General features: G+C 54.5%; 1 protein-coding gene across 2 annotated transcripts in view; it reads right to left on the bottom strand.

Moving 5' to 3' along the window:
- RALGDS (ral guanine nucleotide dissociation stimulator) overlaps window positions 1–24943 on the bottom strand; it is a 65482-nt gene extending 40539 nt beyond the window's left edge. The window contains exon 1 of one of the 2 annotated variants that reach the window (XM_054084034.1): window positions 24831–24943. In XM_054084034.1, coding sequence (XP_053940009.1) covers window positions 24831–24848 — 18 coding nt within the window. In that variant the 5' untranslated portion in view covers window positions 24849–24943. Of the gene's footprint in view, window positions 1–8126; window positions 8495–24830 lie in introns of those variants that run through there. The other variant, XM_054084030.1, reaches the window with a different exon arrangement.
- Between the last annotated feature and the right edge of the window lie 637 nt (window positions 24944–25580).

The following is a 25580-nucleotide window of genomic DNA, read 5'->3' as shown; positions in this document are numbered from 1 at the left end:
GCGTGATGCCACACACATGACTCCAGGAGTTAAAAATACCAAATATCACAAGTTCTGCCCAAACCAACCCACCAACTCGCCTTGTGTGTACATTACAGCGTTGCCATATGAAAAAGCAAACGGCTCCTCGACCGGCAGCAGGATCTAGCGGGAGCCATCTCCTCGCGGTGAGATAGAGCCAATCCTTTCAGCAACGTTAATACTAAAATGACACAATTAAAGCACTACATGTTCACATCGGACAAAGCTAAGACATATTGTATGTGACTGTCCTTTGTTACTTGGGCTGTAGTGTTTTACCACCTCAGAAGCACATCACACTGACACCAAAGACGCTATTTGCATCAAAACGGCACCCAATAGCCAGCACAGTGGCCAAATCAAGATGTTTCAGGACAGGGCTCCTGGCAGGGTAGTTCCTTAGCATGATTTGAAGCTCAGCCCTTTCTGAATAGCGCAGCTGTGCCTATCTTTGCTTGGCAGTGCTTAAACAAAACAAAATCGCTGCCTTATGCAGGGGGCACTAGAGCACAGCGAGGGTCAGGGATCCACCAAAGCCAAGCGTTGCCTTTGGAGAGGTGCTAAGAGCCCCAAGGCACGTCGGTGCTGGCCAAGGCACAGCCATGCAGCAACTGTTTGCCGACGTGAGGACGTTTCAGCCACACCACAGACTGCGAGAGCAGGGCTTATGTCAGCAAGAAGAAGCGGTGCCGCCCGCGTCTGCACTGGCAGCCACATCTGAAGGCAGGCAGGGTCCAGCTCAAGCCATTTAATTGCGCATCAAGCGTGCGCAGGGCACACCTCTGCTTCAGTATTGCCACTCTCAGCTGCAGCACAGCCCCAGGGCTCACTGTTGGCTGCCAAAGCATGGGGCAAATAAAACAGCATCAACCCTGATGGAGTCTTGGGTGGGAGATGCCCAGGACTACATCCATAGTTTGCTGTCACATTTGTGGCTGTGAACGAGGCAAAACCTCTGTTTCCCCTGTGTTTGTAGCTGGTATACTCCAAACCAAGTGACTGTTTCAATGACAGCCTCACCCCTGGACCAGCCCTGCTGCAGGATGCAGCATGGGAAGCTGCACAGAGGAGGGATGGGGCCACACAGAGAGGCAGGAGACACTCACACCTACGGACCCACCACCTCTGCTTACAGAAGGCAGGATAGCCAGGCCAAAGTGCCCCTGTGCTCATGCAAAGACCCCGAGTAGCATTAAGACCAGCTTTTGATTGCCTGTAACATGCTACACCAGTCAGTACACCGGACTTGTCTTATTTGAGCACACGTGGGCACCAAGCAGCACTGGCAGCCCTCGCGGCACGCTCCGGCGACAGCTGCTTCTGCAGGCGCTGCTCTGAGCCCCCATGCAAAGTGACAGATGACAGCAAATTATATTGACGGGCCCTTATTGAGTCAAGCCGTCAAGAGGCAGCTGTTCCACAGCCCGCTGCCGATCTGCCGTTCGTTGGGGTGCCCAGCCCTGGGGTGCAGGGATGGAGCCAACAACCACCAGCAGTACGTGGGCACACGGACTTGACTGTGCATCTGCCTCGGCAGTGCCTGGAGCCACAAAAAAAATACTCATTTGAGGGTGCCCATAGTATCATCAGGATGAAAAATAAGAGCGTAGAGTAAGAAAGCTGAAAGCACAGACAAGAGATCCCATTTCACTTGAGAAAGGGAAAGTGCAGGAGGCAGAGCCTGTGCCTCTGGGAGATACACATCTACGGAGTAAAAGCTGCAAGAGGAACAAGCTGTTATAGTGCCTTCTGAGTTAAGACAGAGAAGCTGGTGCTAAACAGTGGGAAGGAAGAGCAAAGCAACAGAGAAATGCTCTAGGATCTCACCTTGAACACCAGTTCATGTGCTTAGCTAGAGATAGGTTGTAATGCCACCCAAATCGGTGGGTTTGCCTTCATTAATACCAGTAGAAGATGCAGCCCCGTATTTTACCCGATTTTCTTTGCAGTTTCTGCTCCTTGGCTTGTGCCAGCACAGATCCAGCCAGGCCACTTATAAAAACATATTGAAAACGGATAGATTGAACAATTACTGGAAACGTCAGCTCCTTCTGCGCCTCAATACACAGAGAATTAGCATTGCTTTAATTGCACCAATAACTCCATCGATGCAGCAGTGAGAGTTGGTCGGGCGATTCCTGTCCCTGAAGCATGGGAGCACTGGCCAAGCACCGGTGAGCACCCAGCACCCAAGCACATGCAGGCACCTGCCCAGAGACGCGGCTGGTGTGACCAAGCCTGACCTGCCAAGCTATGCATGGGCCAAGCACAGATCCTTCGCGGGCACCACGGATCTCAAAATCTGCAACTGGGACATCCCAGAGGCGATCATGTTTAGGTTGTGATGACAAACCCTTGGGCAAGATGAGCCTCTGAGGCAGGCTGTACTCCAGGGAGCTGTGTCAGATGCTGGTTGAGGCTCCAGAGGTCTGCGTTTTCATTTCTTTTTGGCAACCCTTGTCTGCCTGGCTGCATCAACACAATCCCACTAACTGCTTATTTAAAGTTTAACCCTGATATTACTGGCCCGGCACTCCCATGGCTGTATTTTACTTGTTTATTCAGTCCATGAACAGAGCCACATGCAGAAGTGAAGACTCTGGATGCTTTAGTATCAAGTGAACCAACTGTAGCAGCAATCAGCGACCCTTTCCCCCATCTCTACAAACCAGTGTAAACGTTCAGCTATTGCACCAACCATTCCCTCTCTGGGGCCTGACCAAGAGCTGGAAACAGGGACTGCCACCACGCCAGAAGCTCCCGGGACAGCCACTCGCAAAGACACTGGCTCTGCCATCAGCCAGGCAAAGGTGCACACAAGGGTGCTCATCACCTCGCACATTCCCATTCGCAGCTCCCGGGGGTTTCGCTGGATTATAGGGCAGTGGTTGGACACCCTCCCCCAGGACTAAGAAAAACAACACAGAGGTACAGATGCAGCAGAAGGGTTATGCACGCCATCCCAGGCAGCTGTAGCAGCACCCACAGCACCACTGCAGGAGCCACGGACAGGGCTGCAGCTGCCCTCTACATGCACGCAAGGCATTGGATGGGCTCAGCCTTGCCACGACAGTTCCCAGAAATCCCAAGACTTTACAGTGTGCTCCTAAATTCCTGCCCTTACAGACGCGAATGCAACCTGGGAAACTTTTCCCATAGTTTTGAGTTTTCTCTTAAGAAAGCGAGTGATGCTTCACCCAAGGGAAAAGGAAAGTTTGGCCCAGAGCATGGATGGAGGGATTTGTTGTTTTTGACTGTAATTGTGGTCAGGAAACAGTTCCAGCACTCATTTTCAGCTCCTCCCTCTTGATAACATCTACCATACACAGACAGTGGAAAAGAAACAGCCTTTGATGTAAACATGACAGAGTTTGACTCATTGTGGGGCTGTTTGCAGCTATCGCTTTACCCCAACGCTTGGTGCATGGCTTAAACCTTTGATGGACTCAAGCACCAACTCTCCAGCCCCGCTTGGCTCTCGGTTAAAGCCCTTCCACCCCCCACGTGTGCAGCCTGGCAGAGCCACTGCAAAGGATTAGAGGGAGGATGCTGGCACCACAGGAGCACGAGATGTTGAGCATCTCAGCCTTGGCAGGGCTCAGCGGCCAGCAAGTCTTTCACCAACAGGACAAGAGGACTTCATACCGTACAACCCACCCACTCACCAACTCACTCCATCACTCAGAGGCACCCACTGTGCCCCACATGCCTCCAGGAGGGGGCTGAGCATGCGGGAATCATCTGCCTCTGCACCTTGGGGATTCAGACTTCCAAGTTTGGTGAGGAAAGTGCATTTCCAGCCCCTTTACAGTGCTATAAACAGGGCAGCAGTCATCCACCCCCTCTATGGGACAAACACTGCATCCTGAGGCCGGCTGTGGTGCCCATTGACTTAAGCGGATCCTTTCATCCCTTGGTGCATAGGAAATAACAGCATTCCCAACCACTCCCATGGGGATTAATTAGTTGCCATTTATGCAGCACTCCAAGGTGATACCGGTGCTGCAGACAGGAACAATAAAGCTGGAAATTAGGAGCTCATTACTGCTGATCTGAAAGTTTTTCTTCTACACGCCAGAGGACAACATTTCACCCAAGGTACCCGAGTTACAATCAGCAAAAACACCTAAAGCTCAAATGAAAGAGATTTCAAATGTGGCAGAGAATAAACCTGTGCTACAGCAAACTTGGGAACTAATCGTTTATTCCCATTTCCAGCTCTTCTCAGCCTGACTCTAAGGTCAAACCAAGCTTTTATCTTCTGCTGTATTCCAGTTTTCTGGGGAAAAAAAAATAATATTCCAGGAATAAATTAGCATGTGAAATGTAATTTAACTAATTAGCCCACTGGAGTGGAAAATATTTGCTAACCACTTTGAAGTCAAACCTACTGCATTTACCAGGATATCTTGCACTTACTATGATGTAGTGCACTTACTAGGAGAGGAGAAAGGAAGGAGGCAAAGAGGGGGAGAATGCCAGGACAGGCTCCAAAGGATGCATGAGGATTTCACTTGATCATTTCTCTTTTTTTTCCACCCTCTATAGAGCTGCAATAAGTGCCCAAATCAGACAGAGCTGTGCTGGAAGAGAACAACGGCAGTGCTGCACCCCCTCCACCTTGCCTTTAACTGGACATTGCAACAAGGGGATATCTCCCAGTGGGTTTCACTGTGACGTGGGGCCTGGGTCAGCTGCATGGCATGAGCTTGGGATGCCCTGAGATGCACAACCAGGAGCGCATCAACCCACCGGGCAGGAGGGATGCACGGGGATCGGATGAGAGAAGCCTGGGCAGCAGCACCCCACCACCACTGGTCCCCTCCCAGCCCTGCGGGCTCCCACTCACAGTGAGCGGATATTGCCAATTAAGCTGACAAAACAGCGTGGTATAAAGCTCCATCATATTAGGGAACTGTCTGTGATGCCACAAAAAGCCGTTATATCACTTGCAACAGTCCGTTCATTGATTTCCCCATTTCCCAGATATAGAAACTGTTGCTCTTTTATTAGCAAAGCCTTGGAAATCCCTACCCATAATAGCAAGAGGGGCACACTGAGAAATTTTGCAACTGCTGTGGCTGAGTTATGAAAGGAAGGGACTGCCAGGCCTGTCGAAAGCTAGCAAGATTCAGAAAGTGGAGCCTCCTCTGTCTGACACGTACCACCACACTGGGGATAGCAGGGGTGGGTCGTTCCCTTTCCCACTGACCATAGGCACAAGCAGCCTATGTCTCTCCATCACCTCCAACGGAATATTGCCAAAACACTCCCCAAAGGAGCCCTGATCCATGCAGTTTTCCTGAAAAACAGGAGTATGAGATGCTGAATCAACAGAGCCGTCATCGTGGGGGAGCGGGCTTGAGCCAGGGGCTCATGCATTCCCGGGGTGATCCAGGTATTGACCAGCTCCCTTGCTTCTTTTTGAGACCCAAGCCCTGGTCCCCTGGGAACCCAGCCTGAAAGAGGTCAGTTGTGATCAGGGAATGGATTTGCACCATGAGGAAAGCCCAGTTTTCAAGCCAGACCTTCCCACAGCTACGGTCCAACTGGTGATGGAAACTGGCAGACAGGATCCCGCAGAAGCGCTCAGCTGGGGTTATTTCCACACTATGCGATGCATGCCTGGGAGCTTTGGGCCAGAGAGATGGCAGGATTTGTCCTCTGGGGAGGGTTGAGGCCTGACTGCAACCCAGGAGCGCCAGATCTCACGGACAACAGTGAGAGATGCTACCACGGCCACATCAAACCAGTTGCCAACGGGACTCAAGGGCGCAGTAGAGCACAGCTCCGCTCCTACACCTTTCGACCTTGCCCTGCACCTCCTGCCTGGGTCTGCGGTGCAGAGGGAGGAGGACGGCACAGCAGCAACCCTCCCATTCCTCATGGTCCCATCCTGGCTCCTTCAACCTTCCCTCTGCCGCTCCGTCCTGCTGCTGCTGCAGGAGCCTGCACTGCAACTCCCACTCAGGGAGATGGAAAATACTCATCTGACTCTTCACCCACAAAACCAAACAGGGCCCTGTTAGTGGAAGGAGCACTCGGAGCACAGCTGGCCCTGACGTGGAGCATGGCAGCAGCACGTGGCCCTGCTCCTCTGGCAGTGGTACCAGCCACGGGGAAGGGATGGCAGGGGAGCTCACTGTAGGGCATTTAGGGAGAGCCTCAGTTTAAGCAGAAATAGGGATGTTGGATGCCACGCTCCCAGCCTGACCTCATGGCAGTTCCAGTTGCCGTAGGAAAGCGCTAACGCTAACCCCTTCCATCCTGCACCATGGAGAAAAATGCCCCAGTGATGACCCGAGGGCTGAGGATGCCACTATGTGCCAGATTCCTGAATGGTGCCTCACGGTGACACAGCTCCCGGGGCTGGCTGTGACCCAGCAGTCACCAAATGGTTAGAAGAAATAGTTAAAAACCCAACCAACCAAACAAAAGCCCCTCCAACAGTGCACAGCCCTTTTAAAAATGATCCTTGTTGTCTGCAGTAAAACTGGGAATAAGATTAGCAAGTAAGAGCTCATTTCTGAGCAACCCCAAACCAGGGCATCCCTCGTGCTTGGTCCCAGCCACTGCCCAGGTGAGCACAGGTCTCCAGCTCCGGCTTCCCCCTCTGCAGGGAGGAAAGCCTCCACCTGTGTCGGGCAAACCCTGAGGATCCCCTGCGCTGCACCACGAGCCGCAGGGAAATCCAGCACTAGATTGCACTGCTGAGCAGGAATGGGTATCGTGTAGTGTAAGCCTTAAGAAAAAAAATCGCTGCTTAAAAAATCAAGCTAAATAAGAATAAACCACCAGCTGCTGGTTCACCTGCTCCATCCCATGCTCCAGCCAGCTCCCAATGCCTGGCTGCCCTCCCTCCTCCCCACGTGTGCTGCAGGAGGCACCTGCGCTTTCGGGGCGCGTTTCCCACCCCGGCACACCCCAACAGCTCCGCAGTGGCTGTCACAGGTATCCTCATTAATGCAGCCACACAGCAGATCCCAGCAAAGCCCTGGGGTGTTTCTAAATATAGGAGGCTCCCTGCAAGTCCCCTGTCCCTGCAGAGACACTTGCAGGCTGCTGAGCTGGGGCTTCCCACCCCTGCCAAGATCCCACACATCACCCTGCAGGGAATTCCTCCCTCCTCCAAGGGAAGCAAGCTCATTTCTGTATCGTCTCTTCACCTCTTTAAACACATAGGTAATGTAGAAGAGAAGGTAGCATGAACCGTGACATATCATAGCTTGCCATGGAGAGCATCCAGATTTAAAGCTCCTGCAGTGACAGTACAAACCCTGAGCACACACACCAGGAATATGGGCTTTCCCTGCTCCAAAATCAAAGCAAGTTTCGCCTCAAATTTTAACAGCACATGGATCACACCCAAAACCCTTGCACAGGTGGGACGCCAACCGCTCACCACCAACCACCTCTGGAAAGCATTGCCCCTATTTTGGGTCTCCCATTGCTTTATCACAGGGGCCCTTCTTGAACTGTCACATTCGTGGTGCGTTTCTGTAAGGGGCAGAGTTAAGGTGACAAGAGGAGTCCTCACCAGGAATCCCCAGCCCTAAGCGCAGCGGGAAGCCTCCACCTCACTGCTGCAACCAACACCAATTTTTGCATCATGGACCAAACCCTGCACTTCGTTGCAGTCGCAGCGGGGCGAGAGGGCAGGATGGATGCTCACACAGACAGCAAGACCGGGCAGGGCAGCCGCCAAGGTGTGTGGAGCCGATCGCTGCCTCCCAGCCTTTCACACCCAACAGCCACCCCAGGGTGGCAGAGCCAGGACAGACAGAGCAAACACTCCCTTTTGCACTGAGCAATAACACAGGTCTTTTTCCAAATAGGAAGGCTTCCCCTCCCTCCCAAACTCCTCCTTTCATTTTGGTGCTCTGGATTTGGCAAGCATAAGTCATGGTTTGCTTCAAAATACACCACTTCAGAGAGGAAAGTCACATCTGGAGGCGGAACCAGCTCTTTGGCATCTTTAACTTTGCTAGAAGTTCACCACCCCCAGATAGCGCCAGGGTGGGGTCACGACACCTCTCTGCCCCTTACACACCCACCCCATCCCTGCAGCCCGAAACAGCCTGGCGGCTCGCTTGCCTTCTACTTACATCATCATCCTGCACGCTCAGGGGGATATCCAACATGCACATCTGCACAGGCTGCACCAGAGCCTTCTGCACGTTGAACAAAGGTTTTGCCTCCATCTTTCCGGGGATGGAGGGGCTGCTCATTCTTCTCTCTCTCCTCTGCTGCTCCTCTTCCAGGAGCAGGTCCAGCCCAGGCAGCGAAACAGACTGGAGATGTCTCCCTGCTCAATTTTGTCGCCACATCTTGTCAACAGCTGCCGCTTCTGCTGCTCTAAGAGGTCTTATTTCCTTCCTTGCGAATCAAAGAGCTGTGAGGAGCTGCACCAAGAGGCTGTGTGTGCGCGTGTGTGAGCAAGTGCGCCTGTGTGTGTGTGCGTGTGTGTAGCCAGCGATGTTCCAGAGGTCGGTGAAACAGCCCTTTGCAAGCATGCCACGGCACGCTGCCTTCCGCCAGCCTCTCCCTTCTTTCAGGGCAATCTTGGTGCTGGCTCCGGCTGCCACTTCACACTGGCGTGAGGTTTTCAGCCTCATCTACATGCACAGCGTTCGCAAACCCCATGCATTGTCTCAGAGACACAACAGGTCCTGCCTGCTGTTGATTTCTGATTATGATCAAACTGCGTCTGCGGTGGCTACAGTATTTCCCTCTGGCTGTTGTGACAGGGAAACAAGCAGAGCTGGAAGGATGAAAGGGTGTGAAACAGAGGATGAATGATCTGAGCTGGAGCCTCCCCTTTTCTTTCCCTCTCTTCTTCCATCCCTGCTTTCCATTGTTGGAGGCAGTTTCAGCTCAATGCCTTCCTGCACTCCAAGGACTACAGCGAGGCTTAAATAATTCACATCCAGATTGTGCTTGGGAACCTTATGGCACTGAAAATGCCCCGTGGCTCTAAAAGACAGTGAATACTGCTGATCACTTTGCTTGCAGGTTAATTCTGCCTGGAAAGTTTTGCCCAGGTGAGCATGGCACCAGCTGCCTTTCCCACCAGAGAACACCTGCGACTCAAATCCAGCGCTTGCTGAAGGGACTATGGCACAAAATGGGGTGAGTTGGCTATAATCCTGCAGAATTTACAGCAACAGTAGCACTAGGATGAGAAAATCTACATGGAACAGCAAGTGTATCACCTGCACACACCTATGGTGGAGACGTTATTGCTCTCACAAACCAGAATAAACCTGGGGCCAAGCCCACGGGCCATCTTCACACCCTCATCAGCTGCAGAAATCAGGCTTAATAACTGGGAGAAACACCCAGGGTGTCCCTCTCCAAGGAGGGCAGAGGAGAGCAGCAGTTTGGTGAGTTCTTTCAGCTGCACCCAGCGAGGGGGATCACAGGGACCAGCTACCTACTCAAGCCATGCAAAAAAGCTCTCATTGCCTTCACACAAACAGGAGTTCGTGTCCTTACAGCTGCCCTTCTTGCCCAGCAAGGATGACATGTGCTCCAGGCAGGCATTTTTGGGTGGTTTCCCGTGACTGCAGGCAGCTTTGGGGCTGCCCACCACCCCACACAGGGTAAAGGTCCCGGATGGCACAGCCCTGCCTAGGTTTTCCCAAACCCAACTGCTGTCCGAGGCTACAGACTTGACTTGCAGCAAGCCTGGGTTTCAGAGCAGCACTGAGGAGCCCTGCTGAGCCGGGCATTCCTGCAGCGTTAGGTAAGCTGGGCTTGGCAAGCCCTGCTCAGCATCCAGCCAGCCCCAGCCCCGCTCCCTCCTGGCCTCCTTGGCTGGGCTGAGTCATTTGCACAGGAGCCAGAGCTGGCCAAGACACTGGGGTTGGATGGGTTTCACACACACACGGAACCTTGGAGCCACTCGCAGTTGGAGCTGGGCACCCTCCCAACACGCTGGGGCAGAGCGTGGGACTGCAGTAGGGTCCCATTGTTCCCAGGAGAAATGCAAGGGTGAGAAAACCAGTGCTTACGTGCTGCAGAAATGGGAGCTAATGTCTAAGCACGGAACAAGACCAGATAGGGATAAACTTTCCATAAATAAGTTTCAACTGAAAATTAGACAAAAGTTTCAACCACTGCAGATGAGCGGCAGCACGGGGGACAGAAGCCAGCACTGCCGCAGCCCCAGGAATGGCAGCACAGGCGAGGAGAGATGGGAGATCACAGCACACAGCCCTGGAAATATTGCTTTGCTCATCTCCCAGCTTCTGACTGACAGCATTTTGGCACCTACTTTGGCTCCTTTCATGGCAGAGAGGTAGCGCCACAGCCCAAGAACACCTCTGGCACGGCCAGTCACTGCCCCTCTAGGTACTTGATGTCTTGGTGACTCAATACAATGTGCACTCCCATGGAGAACAGTCCTACGTTTCACGCTGCCATCACCAGCAACAAAACGTGCCCCCAGCACGGGCGATACCCACAGTCCTGGTTCCAGGAAAGGTGATTCAAACCCGCGCTTCAGCCCCAGCTCAGGTTACTCACCTCCCTGTAACAGGTTGGCGGAGCACGGCTTTCCAATAACAACTTTCCAGTAACAAGCTGGACTTGGCCAGCCAGGATTGCACCTTCCAACGGGCCCAAGTGACTACAGCAACATTCCAAGAAGGGCACGGATTTCACACTCGAGTGACAGAATCTCCATGGGCTACCATCGGCAAGAACTCACTGGCATTCAGTGACTGATCTTTCCCATGCAAAGGTGGAGGGGAGGTATAGGAGACCCATCACCTGCTGGTGCCCGGCTCTTAGCGGCTTCCCTGGACCTCACAGTAACAGCATCACACAGACAAGCAGAGGTTCTACCTCAGAGCACACGCTTCTGGCAGGGGCTCAACCTGCCCTGCTGGTGCCCAGAGCCCAGCAACCTGCCATGAGGCAGCCAAAGGGATGCCAAAGGGATAACCCTTCTGGAAAAGTCACAAACCACACAGGTAGACTGCGAAGGGAAGCAAAACTACAAGTGTGGAGTCTCAGGAGAGGTGCCAGGCAAAGCAGCAGAAGAGGTCGGACAAAAGAACAGATGCTCCAGAGAACTGTTTCAAGCCAAAAGCAACTGGGCAGAGCGGACATGAGAGCTGCTGTGCACGGAAGGCTTTGGCCAAAAGTAACTTGCCAGATGTAGGCATTTCCACAGTCCCCGAGACAATGTGAAACCTTCCCCTCCTCGCCAGGGGCCAGCTCATGCGCATCCACCCGCCGGTCTCCCCAGACACCTGCATAAGTCAGTGGGGAACGTAACGGTCCTTCAACAGAAGCCTGCAAAGTGGTTTTGAACCATTTCCCATTGTGAGATTTTCAACTGAAGTACAAGGCAAAGATCTCCCCGGCATCAAACCAGCCCAGACAGGGCGATCCTACGCAGATTTTTGAACGACAGCCTCATCCTACTCCTCCTTCAGTCTGAGTAGCACGAGGGGAAACGGTGCTACGATCCCAGATCCTCCAACAACAGCAGCTGAGCACCTTAAACACACCACCACATGGGTGACAGAAGAGCCATCCCGTCAAGCGCGGGATTAACACGCTGTTGGAGCCCAACAGCAGCGTGTGCCAGCCCAGGGAGCGGGGAAGCCCTGCAAGGGGTGGAGGAGATATCCCCCTCTGGTATCACCTGACGCCAGTGGCCACTTTTGGCAGACAGGGAAGCCCCTGCACAGCCACTGATTCTTCCCGATCTTATTTTGCACTGGAGCTTTATTGTTTTCAGCAGATCCAGCTGAGCAGATAAAGCCTATCATGAGACCTCACTGCTTAGCAACCATTACTGGAAAAACACTGTTTTCCAGTAACAGTCTTGGCAAGAACCGAGCAACTGCAGGGCAAATAAACGGTGATCCCTATGCCGGATATGTCCTGCTCCTAACTGCTCGACTGCTGCCTCAGGGAGAGGCTGAATCCTGCACTGGGAAGTGTATCCCCTCCTTAAGGTCTGAACAGCTTGTGCTGCCTTGCAAACACATCGTTTTGTGTACATCATGATGGACCACAACTAAACCCTGGCATAGGCGGATGCAGGTTTTGGTGACACTCACGCATAGGAGGATCTTCGTACCCAGCAAAGCTGCAACCATGTAAACATTCAGAATGGTCCAAAAACCGGTGACAAACTCTCCCACTTTACACCAAGGGACTCACGAGGACACAGGCCCACCTAAGGAAGGTCGACTCCAATGCTTGATGGAGTCAAGCATCAAAGACTTCCACAAAATTAAAGAAATTCCACAGCAATAACAATGGCGAGTTTGTTTTCCAAAGGAAATTGCAACTCCATGTATTGTCTGCCAGCCCAAACATCACTGCATCCTGCACATGCACGAAAATGCTCTTCTTGAGAGAAATGACACCAACCCAACTGGTTTATTTTCACTGTGCGAGGCTGATAGAAAGGCAGAGAGGAAACAAAGCAGCATGACGAGTGAAAGGCAAATGGAAAATCCCAACCGCTCTTCCCCTTTGATACTTATCAGTAATAGAAAGAGGAAATCTGCTTCAAAAACACAGAAACCCCAACCTGATAGCACCCCTCTGAAGAAATGTGGCCTTTACAAAAAGCCTACAATTAGATTGAGAGAGGCAGTTACAGGCAAAGACATGAAGGTGAACGCTGAGTGGGACTTCCAGGAGACCAAGCAGGTAGGATATCTATTTCTCAGTGCAAATCAAAGGCACCTCAGTATCTAAGCCCATGGGTGCTTCCGTATATTCCATTTGAAATCCATTTATCTTGTCCCACATGAGTCTTGTCCCCACTTTGTGACATGGTTTAGTAGGCACGGTGGCATTGGACTAATGGTTGGACCGGATGAGCTTTGAGGTCTTTTCCAACCTTAATAATTCTGTGATTTTGTGAGTTATGAGAACAAATCTTATTGATTTGTATCTGCAGTCATGTTTTTAGGCACATAGTTGAAGAAACCGCCCTCATTCCCTCCGAGTTACTCCTGACAGCGGCCACAGCTCGTGCCACACCTCGTGCCTCTGGAATGCTCATCTTGCATTCAGCATCCCGAGCTGAATAAATTCCCGCGCTCCTCAGAATAGATACGTATGCAAAATTAATTCGCAATCAAGCCTGCATGAAGCACGAGATGGCCTTTTAATAGGTGCAGAGTAGCAATTACCAATGCAAAGTGAAAGCCAACCAGCATTAAAGGGGCTGGGGGGGGGACACCACGCTAATTAGTTTTCTTGGGATTCCTCCACGCATTTGCCACTTGAAGGATTTCAATTTTCACGCTTCCCAGGGGGCTGCAAGGGCACCCTGGGAGCCATCCTGTCCCCATGGAGAGGGGATAGGGACACTTCCCTGTGGTCTCCCCCTCTGTGTTGCCCTGATGCTGCTGTGCTGGACCGGTCTCCATGGAGACGGTCACTGCAGCAACGGAGACCAGAGGTGCAGCTTAGGAGAGGATGTGAATGAGAGCAAGACCACCTCTCTCCCACAGCAAAGGGACCATCAGCTACACACATGCGTCTTTTCTGCTTCAGAGACTGTTTCCCTGCATCGGCAGGATAAAAGGGCTCGCCACTTGCGATCCAGCTGCCGCGTCCCATGCTGAAAGCGCTTTATCCTGTTGAAATGAGTCCCATGGGAGCCCACAATATCGAGCTGTCATGGTGGGTACGCCATCCAGAGGGAGCTGCGCTCGAGGCTGTCATGGCAACAGTTGATTGAATTTCCATAACCGCTCTCCCCATCAGAGGTGGGGACAGAGCCCAGGCTGGGGTCACTAATGCAGCAGCACTGGGGCGTGTGTGGCTGGGGAGCCCACAGAGGACAAAGCTACTCAAGAAGGGGCACTCCCTGCTCTGGCCACGACAGCACCAGCAATCACACAACTGCCCCTGGAACCCCATCACGGAGCAGTTCCTCACTCTCTCTTGCCCAGGTGGCACCAGCAGCCCATACGACCACAGCAGTGACAGTGACCACACAACTCCCTGCAGTTCACAGCTGCTCTGCCATCCCTTCCTTGCTCCACTCCAGATTAATCTCAGGTTCCTGCAAGATTGAGCCCATTTCATAGAATCATAGAATGGTTTGGGCTGGAGGGGACCTTAAAACCCATCCAGTTTCACCCCTTGCCACGGGAAGGGACACTTCCTGCTTATCGGGTTGCTCCAAGCCCCATCCAACCTGGCCTTGAACCCCTCCAGGGATGGGGCAGCCCCCACTCCTCTGGGCAGCCTGGGCCAGGGCCTCCCCACCCTCACAGCAAAACAATCCTACGATCTCATCTCAATCTCCCCTCTTTCAGCTTAAAACCATTCCCCTTCATCCTCTCCCTGCACTCCCTCATCAAGAGCCCCTCCCCAGCTTTCCTGTAGCCCCCCTTTATCTACTGGAAGGATTTAACAAATCCCCCTGCTCTCCCCATCCCATGTGCATCCACTCTGCCACCAGAGTGATCCGGGCACAGAGTTCTTGCTTGTATTCCTGCGTGGGTGCCCACTCCTCACGCTGGGCACACACGGCAGGCTGGGGGCTGCAGAGGTACCGGGTTGGGATGATGCCACAAGCTCCCATGTGCCCATCACAGCTGTTCCCTTCCAGCTCCAAATGCGAGGAAAACCTCCATTCAGTTCTGTAAACACCTTCCCATCAGGAGAACCCATAGCATTCCAGTACAGATTTAAGAAAGACTGGAGCTGAGAATAATTCCCAAACAGCAGCACAGCCTGGCTCCTCTAGGGCAGCTCCAGACCTACCCTGGCATCACACTGGGACACAGGCAGGCACAGCGCGGGGCACGGCAGAGCTCAGCTGTCCCCACACCAACCCCACAGCACAACCAGGTTTTTCCTTCTGCAAAAAAACCCCTTTGCTGGAGAAGAGAAAGGTGCCGGGGGGAAAGGGAGAGCTGAGGGTACCGGCAAGCCTCGACAATCCCCGCCGTTACCAATTATAATTTCTCTGCAAGGGTTTATTCCACCTGCCAAGCAGGCCAGAGCAGCAGCCGTCTGCAGCGAGAGGGCAGGCTGGCAACAAGGCCAGGGCGTCTCTCCGGGCATATGTCTGCAAGCATCCAGACCTGCCTGCGAACAGGAGGCACACGGACGTGATGTACAGCATCACTCCCTGCGGCACCGGCCAGAGACAGAGCATCCACTGCTTCACCCACTTGGCCGAGCCTCCCGCTCTAGGCAGGGTTGTTCCCTTCAGCGTGTTTTCCAGGGCTCAGTTGAAGCTTAATCAAACCCAAAGGAGGAGGTTCCTGTCTCTCCACCCCTGGAGCCTGCTCTCGTCCTGTCGCCACGCCATTTAAAACCCGTCTCAGCTCCTCATGCATACTTTAGCCTACACAACATGCAGCCAAGAGGTTATCTGCAGATCTACATCCCTGCTCCGTGTTACTTGGCAGACAATGAACTGCAGGCTCAGGGCGATAAGAGTAAGAGACACGGCTGTGGCAGCTTGGAGGTTTCCAGCCCTACGTGCTAAGCCAAAGGCTCTCCTGATCCTCCCTCTTCACTTTTGCTCTGCAGGCTAGGGGGTTTAAAGATGTTTCCACCTTACGCAGTCTCCTCTCTGCCAGCTTCTGTTCGGCCGGAGGGGATGGGGAAGACCTGTTGCATGGCCAGACTCCAAAAGCAGGTTGACTTTCCTGGAACTTTCAGAGACCCCTTTTCAGCTTCTTCCCACCCTCCTCTTAGGACAGAGAAGGGTTCAATACTGCTCCCTTGGCTGCAAAGGGAGCTGATGCCTTTTGCAGACCTCTCCCAAGAGGCATGGCCTTGGATCAGAGAGGAGGAGGCATTGCAGCCTGGATGCCCCCTTGCAGGAGGGCAAGGAGCCAGCAGGGTGGGACTGATCAAGCCCTAAGGCTGTCAGCTTTGGTGGACATAGTCCAGAGAGCATAAAGGCCCTTCCCTGATGCCCCCACCGAGGGCTGCGGCTTGACCTCAGCTTTCCCAAGCCTGGCCCCTGTGCAAAGCAGATATGCAGCCTGCCACAGAGGGGGCTGCACCCCCTGGACCCCCATCCCCTGCCATAGAGGAGGCTGCACCCCCTGGATCCCCATCCCCTGCCATAGAGGGGGCTGCACCCCCTGGATCCCCATCCCCTGCCATAGAGGGGGCTGCACCCCCTGGACCCCCATCCCCTGCCATAGAGGGGGCTGCACCCCCTGGACCCCCATCCCCTGCCACAGAGGAGGCTGCACCCCCTGGACCCCCATCCCCTGCCCACTCTGCAGCTCCTCAGAGGATGGGTCCCCACTGCATTTTGGGGATCACAAGTTGTCCGCTCACTTTGCACTTCACAGATTAATGACCCACCTTATCAACCTGCTGCCTCCAGATGCCTTCTTACGGCAGAGAGGAGAGCGAAGCCCCCTTAGGCATTGCAGAATCGTGCTTGCTCTCAGCTTTTAGGCCAAAATACCATTTTTGGCTGGAAAATGGGGAAATGCTTGGGTTTCCCACACCGACCCAGCAGCGGGCATGGGAGCTGGGAAACAGAACACGCAGCTGGCACCACCGGGTCCACCAGCATCCTGACTGCCCAGGGGTTCCATGCACCACACCAACCACAACCCTCACAGCTGGAGAAAAACACAGCCAGTGCTGGAAGGCCAAGAGCATCCTCTGCATGAACAGGAGGCGCCAGCAGAGTGGCACACGGCACAGGAGGTGGTCCGTCTTCCCTCCAGCACTGTACCAATCTCTCGCTGCACATCCAGCACAGCCATCTAGTGACTGTGCTTTAAATCGGATGAAACTCAGCCCTGGAGGCCCACCATTGATTTCCGTTGCCTAACGACAGGAAAGCTTTATAATCCTATTAACTAAACACCCTTTCAAGCAGCACTGGGAACTGCGCAAAGGAGAGTTGTGTAAGCAGTCAGAGCCACCCAGTGCAGTGCCAGGCTCCAAGAGGGGCTGCGTGGGATCCCCAAAAGTGGGGCTGCGACATCTGCAGTGCCAGTGGTGCTCCCCAAAAAGACACGGTGCATCCTACCAGCAAACACGTGCTTTGGCTGCAAGTCGCTAGCCTGAGCATAAAGAAGCCTTCCAGAGGAAAATGGTGCCCACACGTGCAAACTGGAAGGACTTCGTCCCTGACACACTGACGGATACCACTGTATTCCAATCCCTTCCTAATTATCAGCACCTTGGTCATAATTATAGGTGTTTCCCAGCAAAAGACAAACCGCTTTGGCCAAAATATATAAACATTTCATGGGAGAATGTGAATTTCATTGCAACTTGGTAAGGATAAAGGCTATATTCCAGAATACTTCTATTTGCAAAATGTTTCAAGATTGCTCCCCGACTCCTAGTTTGCAGCAACATCCAGTGTGAAAAACAAACCAAACAACTAAAACCGGAGTCAAGCTTGCAGAGGATGCCAAACCCTAATTTCCCACCCAGCCCTAGGTACCCCAGAGCCACGCCGCATTTCCATACGAGGGTGAGAAGTCTCCGCACCCCAGTGAGCTCAGAGGAAACACAGTTCAACCACACACAGGGATGGAGGTTGGAGCTGCCGCGGATAATGTGGGCAGACCTGCCACCAAGTGCCACGGGAGGGCTGTGCCTCTGCACAAGATGTAGATGCCTGGTTGATGCCTTGTCCGACTAAAAGCCCCTGGGGTCCAGCTCCCTTCCAAAAGGCATCATCGGGATATCCGCAGCGGTTACCCTGAGGAGGAGGGTCTGCGCGGAGGCAGGAGGGAGATAAGTGCATTTATACCAGTGGAAATGCACCTTCCCCAGGCTGTGGAGGCTTTTATCAATCATTTCCCCTTCCCTTTAATTAGTTATTCACACAGCACAGTGAATTGCCAGGCCTAATATTTTCCACGACAGGTTATGAATGCAGAGGCAAAGGATGGGCTCTTTGTCAGGTGACACCGCGCGCAGGCATCACCATCAGTGCCACGTGCAGTGACAGAGCAGGAGGCTGGGCACAGCTCTCCTTAAAAAAAAAAAATCCTTTCCCCTTTTAGTGCTTATCCCACTGGGGGCAAAATAAACTGCCCTCCGTGAGAGGAAAAAACGGGTCTGATTCCTCTGTACCGGGACAGAGCTGTGGGGCCACGGGCTCTGCCTTGCGAACCCACCACTCCAAGGCCCAGCGCTTGCACCAGTTGTGTTATTTTGGTGCCACCGAGGACGGCTCAGCCATCAGAATTGCCTGCCTGTCACCATGGAAATACTGAATGGGAGGGTTTGAAGCCCGCTGAGACTTTCAATCTCTGCCAAGTAAAACAGGACCCTTAAACCATGAACGCTCGTACAAGGAGAAGACATGTGCTTCCCTTGGTCTGCTGGGCACGAGGCAGCTCACGTGGGACTTCTTCCCAGGGAAAAAGCCACGTAGAGGAAGACATGCCCTGCTCCTCCAGCCCCATCCATCAGCTGCTCCTGCCCTGGGACTAGCTGCCCTCTCCCACCAGATCTGCCCCGCAGACACCCCACAGCTCAGGCAGCAGAGGTTCTCCGGGTCCTCGGAGCCAACATTTTTGCACACCTCAACTACCACTGCTGTGGGAAAACTCCTCCATCCCCTCCCAGCAGACTGTCCCACCCTGTGGGGCTGCTCGACTGCCTTGGAAAGGGGCTAGAAAGCAGCCAAGGGCTGTCAGCATTCCTGTTCCCTGTAATTCAGAGCAGGGCTAGAGCAACAGCCCACCCTGACCAGGGTGTTTCTGCCTGTCCTGGATCTTGCCACACCATCCCGGCCGCCCGTTGCTGTTTTTCAAGCCAGTGGTGTCTCCTCTCCAGGGAAGCGAAGAGCCATGACCCTGGACACAGTGCCGAGAGGGACGGGCAGGAAACACACGGTGGGAAATCTGCTGCGAGACGGAGGCAGCGGGGCCAGAGAGGCAAAGCGGGGTGGCTGCCAAAGATTTCAAAGGGGCCTACGGGATGCCCTGTGAAACGACCCTGAACTCCTTACCTTGGGCCGACAGCCTACACGGAGCCAGGCGGGTTCCTTCGGCGCTGAACACGGCCTTTGGAGTCTTTGCTTCCTGCCCTTGGGTCAGGCAGGGCGTTTATAGCAAGGGAGTAGGAAACAGATTGGGACCACATGGAGGAGGAAAGATAAAAAGGAACAGCAGATGTCCCGAGAAACCCATGAGGGTGCAAGCCAGACACAGGTTTTGGGGTAATACCAGCCAGCACGTGCCCGCGGGCAAGCTGCGAGCAGGCTGACATGGCCACGTCATGAATCCCAAGTAGAGGGAGAGCATCACCTCTAGGCTGTGCTGGCACTCTCTCCTCTGGTAACTCCAGTAGTGCTTCTCCAGCCACACAATCGATCCCTCAGCGCTGGTCAGCCTACAGCAGTCAATATTCACACCCCACCCCACTCGTTTTGTCTCCCCTCTCCTCCATTTCTAGACTCTACAGGGAAGCGGGGAGCCTTATCTGGGACGCCTTGACATCCCAGAGCCCTGGCACCATATCTAAAGCCTCTCTGATTTTCTCCAGATCCTCCTCAGAAGCAGGACAGACCAAGGGAAGGCTTCTCCAGCCACACTGAGTGCAGGCGAGTGACCCATTGGGGTACCTCTGCATCCATTCCCTCCACCCAGCTCCTTCACCCTGCTTCTTTCCTTCCTTGCCCGGATCTTTGAAATCCCTCTCCAGGCAGGGTGGTGAAGGACATGGTATTGCAGCTACAGAGAGCACATGATGCCCACCAGCCCTGAGGATAGGAGCCCACAGGCAGTGCTCAGCACTCGGCTATAAATCTTTGCAGAGGATGAACTCTCACTGCACTCCCGAGCCTTGAGGGAGCGGGAACTCTGTCCTGGAAGCCTGTGATCCCCTGGCACGCCACCGCCAAGCCGCCTTTGACGTCAGCTCATGTCTACAAACATTGTCTTTGACCCATGGCCAAAACTTGCAGGGAAACATCAGTGAAGAAGGCGAATATCCACAAAGATATCCCGCGGGGAGCCCGCTCCAAGAGCGCTGGGTGGCAAGAGGCAGCGGGCCAAAGGCAAACACGCAGGCGCAACCGAGGTGATTTGGGAGCCAAAAGGTTCCCAAGAAATCAAGTCATTTAAAATGCAAATCCCCAAGGGAATCAGCTGGGTGAACCCTCGCTACGGGTCACGCAGGCTGGACTCGGGCAGTCCCACCAGGGAAGCCTGCTAACATCTGGAGGCTCCGCTGCTGCCAGAGGATCCCGTGCAGCCAGGGGCTGCCCCAGGCAGAGCAAACTGGCGATTTGGGAGACAGCTCAGCGCCCAAACAGCTGCCAGCAGCTGTCACTGCCATTCCTGAATGCCCGGTGCTGCTCCAGCCACAGGGGCAGCAACAGAGCACATCCAACCCCACCGCCCCATGCGGGTATTTAAATACTGCTCTACCAACACTGACAGCACAGATGTGGCCGCCTGGAAAGCAGCAGAGGCAGCTCTCCCGGTCACCGCTGATGGAAAGGTCACACGTTTGCCTGTTGTTTACGGAGTGCTAGGGAAAGCTGGGGGATGGGTTGACTGGTAGCAGTGGGAACAAGCACAAAAGGGAGCTCTGGATCAGGGTTTTCTTTTCATACGAAGGAGACAGTGATTGGCATGGCTTTGCCGAGGTCTCACAGCGGGCCCATGGTGGCTTTGGGATTGGACCTCAGGTCTCCAAGGATGGAGCTGGCTCATATTACTCATCGTCAAGAAGCCAAACACAGCTCCTTCTTGGTAAGCAAGCCACAAACACCGAGCTCTGCTGAGCAGAGCTTGCTCCCCACAGCGGAGCCCAGCTTGGGGTGCACACTGCTTTCCAAGAGAGCTGGGCGCTTGCCATGGCCCTGTCCCCGTCACCACTGACCTTCTCAGCACCGATGAAGGCAAACCCAAGCCAATACCTCATAGAGAAATCAACAGTGCCATCTGCTGCACAGCCCCCTCAGCCCTGAGCAGCCCGACAGCCCACGCAAGGCTTTTGCACAGATTTGCACAGCTCACATCAGTCACAACAGCATGAAAAACACATCCCCAGCTGGCACCAAGTGAGGCACAGAGGCATCGCTGCAGCAGAAGGTGACCCCACAGCTGTCCTGATGGTCACCCACAGCTGAAGGGCTGGGGACAGCCTGTGCTTTGCACGGAAGAGCGACGGGACGCAGGATGGGGAGGCAGAGCAGGACAAGAGACTGTCCCAGAGTCCATTGATTGACCGCAACGTGTGAAGGAGGTGAAGGAAGAAGGAAGTTCATTTGGCAAAAAGCAAGTGAGAAGCACATCTTCCAGCCTCTCGATGGGGAAGGGAAGGGGGGAAGAAAGCAAACAGTCCTAAACACCCACTGAGCCTTGGCAAGCTAGCTGACACCACCCCAAGCGTCTGCTTTGGAGAGAAATCCCAGGTTCTGGCACTAGATACCAGGCACTCCCACGTGTACTTTGTCACCCTGATATCTCAGGGAAACTGCAGGCATTGGGAACACTCGGGAGAGCAGGGTCAGTCCGAGGGAGCTCATAGCAGCTCCTGTGCTCCTCCAGCCCCAGCAGCCGGGTGTAGTTGCCAATTAACCACCCCAGCTCCACAAGTGATTGCAATTCGGTGGCAGGTGAAGCAGTTTCTCTTCATACACTGCCTGGAAAGCCTGCTGGCATCCCCCAGTGAGACATGGGTTGCTATAGCAATGGGAGAGGTATCAGAAGCAAACACAGGGTTGATGGATAGTGCTGATTGCTTTTAAGATTGCCATGTGAGATCAGGCCCCTGCTTCTCCAGGTCCAGTAGCCGGGCACTGTATAGGGAACGGCGCGGCGAAAATACCGTGAGGAACTGAAAAACACAACCTCAAAGATGCCCAGAATAAACAAACTTCTGAGAAGCCCCTCCTTTCTTCGCATAAAGTCATCTCAAAGCAAACTGACCCCAGAGATTAACTGCACGGAGTTACAGGACGTCAAAGCAATCATGACAGCATCACAGAGATTTATCCCGGAGCCTGCAGCAGTCGCTGCATCCTCTGCTCGCGTCTGATCAGCCCTGTACGCGGGCACTTACACACACGCATGAGTGGGAGCTCCAGATGGAGCAGCTGAACCACGCTGAGGAGGGACTTTGCATCTCTCCACCCGCTTCCTCCCAGACCCTGCTGCCAGCTGGACTCTCACTTGCTGTCACTTGTTGCCAACTCTCCCTCCTACTGAAGGCAAAGCCCCACCGAGAGTTAACTTCAGCCATTGGAGTCACTTCAGACACAGCTCCCTTCTCTTCCTCAGAGCAGATGACAGACACAGAAACAAAACCAGCTCCAGCCTTGCCTGCCTGCACTCAGGCACTCTGTGTCCTGCCCTTCGCCAGCTCCAAGACCGTTTGTCCACCATCTGCTCCCTTCTCCAGCCCAAACGGCCAATAAGGGAAGGAGGGGACGAGTCTGCAACCTTTGGAGCTTCGTACAGGATGGAAGCCGCCTTCTGACGCGGCTCACGTGCAGGTTTCAGATCTAAGGGCTGAAATTCAGCCTTGCACACCAACCTTTGCTTTCCCATGTCATGGCACCACGAACACCACACCTGTAGCAATTCGGGCAGAGATGAAAAAACCCTCCTTGTTTGCTCAGTTTATTTACCCGGCAGCGCTCAGTTTTCCCAGTTGTTTGTGTGGGTCTTTCCCTTAGCAACCAGAGAGAGGAACATTTATGAGGCCTGAAAAATGTAGCTGTACAGCCGTAAGAACTGGCAGGGCGCGGCTGCGGGTGCAGCTGGAAATTCCTCTTAACTCATAGTCACAAATGACGGGACTTTGATAAACAGCACCCCTTAAACAGCAGAGAGGTTCGTCCTCCTCACGTAGGACGCGCAGAAGCGGAATCAGGAATTCTAAGCTGTGCTCCCCACTGTGCCACCCACCACACAGGATCCTAGGGTTGTAGAAAATACCTTTACGTGCCTCAGTTTACCCTTTATAAAATACAGATAAGGATGAGAAGCGACGGGAAGGCTAAAGCTGAGACCGTACCACACAGCATTCCATACGAATGCAACGCACATTTCCCAACACAGAAGGGAGACTGAGCTCTGGACATCTTCTAGACACCTTTACACCTATAATTTTCTGGATCTTCCCAGCGTGATGACTCTCCACAGCCACGGTGACAGAGTACTCTTGTTCTTGACCCTTGGCAGAGTTAGGATCCAAACCCCGGTGTTTTGGCTGTCAGTCCCCTTTTCCAAAGAGACCTGCCACGATCCAGCATTGGCACCAGCTCCTGCCTCACACGTTTACCCCCATGAGGACTAATTTAGTGTTGTTTATAGGGCTGGATTAAGGGAAATAAAGCCCAGGCCAAATGGATGCACTGGGTGCAGAAGGAGGCTCCGGTATGCACATTTTCCAGTCCAAAAATGGTTCCCAGACCACTTTTCCATCACAAAATCTGCCCTTCCCTTTATTCATTCCTGGGCTCCCAGGAGCCATCACTGCCCACTTACCTTCCCACCACCCCCACAAGGGCAGCAGTGCAGGCACTCCCCTTCCCCTCCCAGAGTCGGGGGAGAACGTGGGAATGGGAATAGAAAGTATAAAGCCAGAGCAGCATCAGGACCAAACAGAGAGCCACATCCTCATGAGACCCTCCCAAATTTCATGCCTTTCACACCCTCCCCCACCCCAAAAGCACCAGGGGGTTTGCCAACACAGAGCTTTTGTCCACCTGGGCTCAATTGAGCTTCATTAACGCACCAAGCAGAGAGACAACGGACCTCCTGGTGCCACTTGGCCTGAGCGCTGCAGCCCTGGCTCGCTGGCACAGCACGCAGCAGCCACGCAGCTCCGTGACGGCTGCAGCATCACAGCGGCACCTGGACCCTGTCCCAAAGTGTCTTGCTTTTATTCCCAATCCTTCATCCCCACTTTTAGTGCTTGCATCCACTCATTGCACAGGTAGCAAGCAGAAAAATGAGGATTTCCATCCCTCCCCCCACACACACACGCTGTTTTCCTCTGCCAGGGATCTGCCTTCTGGCACGTACAGTGCCCCCCGACCCCAGAGTGGCACCTGCAGCCACAGACCCGCAAGGAATTCCCGATGGAGCCCCCCCATCCCCACACAGATCACTGTTTGCAGACAGGGATGCTGGGGGCATCCCTGGGGTACCAGGGGGATGCGGACAAGGATGCGGGGGATGTGGAGAGGGATGCTGGGGGGAGGACATGGGATGCCAGGGGAATGCAGACAGGGATGCTGGGGGGCATCCCTAGAATGCTGGGGGGGACACAGACAGGGATGCTGGAGGGCATCCCTAGAATGCTGGGAGGGACACAGACAGGGATGCTGGGGGGCATCCCTAGAATGCTGGGGGGGACACAGACAGGGATGCTGGGGGGCATCCCTAGAATGCTGGGGGGACACAGACAGGGATGCTGGGGGGCATCCCTAGAATGCTGGGGGGGACACAGACAGGGATGCTGGGGGGCATCCCTAGAATGCTGGGGGGACACAGACAGGGATGCTGGGGGGCATCCCTAGAATGCTGGGGGGGACACAGACAGGGATGCTGGGGGGAGGACAGATGCGGACAGGGATGCTGGGGGGCATCCCTTGGATGCTGGAGGGAGGACGTGGGATGCTAGGGGAACGCAGACACGGATGCTGAGGGGTCGGGGACAGGGATGCCGGGGCAGGGAGGGTACAGATGCGGACAGGGATGCTGGGGGGCATCCCTTGGACGCTGGGGGGACGGGGACAGGGATGCCGAGGGGGGGGAACGCGGATAGGGATGCCGGGGCTCGCGGACGCGGGTGCCGGGGTGGTCCCCGGGGGTGTCGGGCAGAGCAGGCGCCCCCGCAGCGCTCACCTGGGTGTCGATCATCATGGTGCCCCGCGCATAGCCCCCGGCGCGCCGCCCCGCCGCCCATCGGGGCCCCGACCCGCAGCGCCGGAGCGCGGAGCGGCCAGTGCGAGCGGGGGGCGGGGCCGGCGGGGAGGGAGGGGCCGCGGGGCGGGGCCGGCGGGACGGACACCTGCGGGCGGACAGACACACCGACACCTGTGGGCAGGCACAGCGACACCCACATCCCCGGGCGGACACACGGACAGCCGTGGGCAGACACACGGACACACACATCCCCGGGCAGACACACAGACAGACATTGGGAGACATACAGACACCTGCAGACAGACAGACGGACACATATGCGCAGGCACACGGATACCTGTGTGCAGACACACAGACGCCCGTGGGCAGACACACTGACACCCACATCCCTGGTCAGACACACAGACACCTGTGTGCGGACACACAGACCTGTGGGCAGACACATGGACAGCCATTGGGAGACATACAGACACCTGCAGACAGACAGATGGACACGTGTGTGCAGGCACACGGATACCTGTGGGCAGACACACAGACGCCCGTGGGCAGACTCACGGACACCCACATCCCCGGTCAGACACACAGCCAGCCATCGGGAGACATACAGACACCTGCAGACAGACAGATGGACACGTGTGTGCAGACACACAGACGCCCGTGGGCAGACACACTGACACCCACATCCTGGGCAGACACACGGACATCTGTGTGCAGACACACAGACCTGTG

Source organism: Cuculus canorus, chromosome 19 (genome assembly GCF_017976375.1).
Source record: "Cuculus canorus isolate bCucCan1 chromosome 19, bCucCan1.pri, whole genome shotgun sequence".
Lineage (NCBI taxonomy): Eukaryota > Metazoa > Chordata > Aves > Cuculiformes > Cuculidae > Cuculus > Cuculus canorus.
The sequence above is the reverse complement of the archived record's forward strand: the minus strand, read 5'-3'. Positions and strand labels throughout refer to the sequence as shown.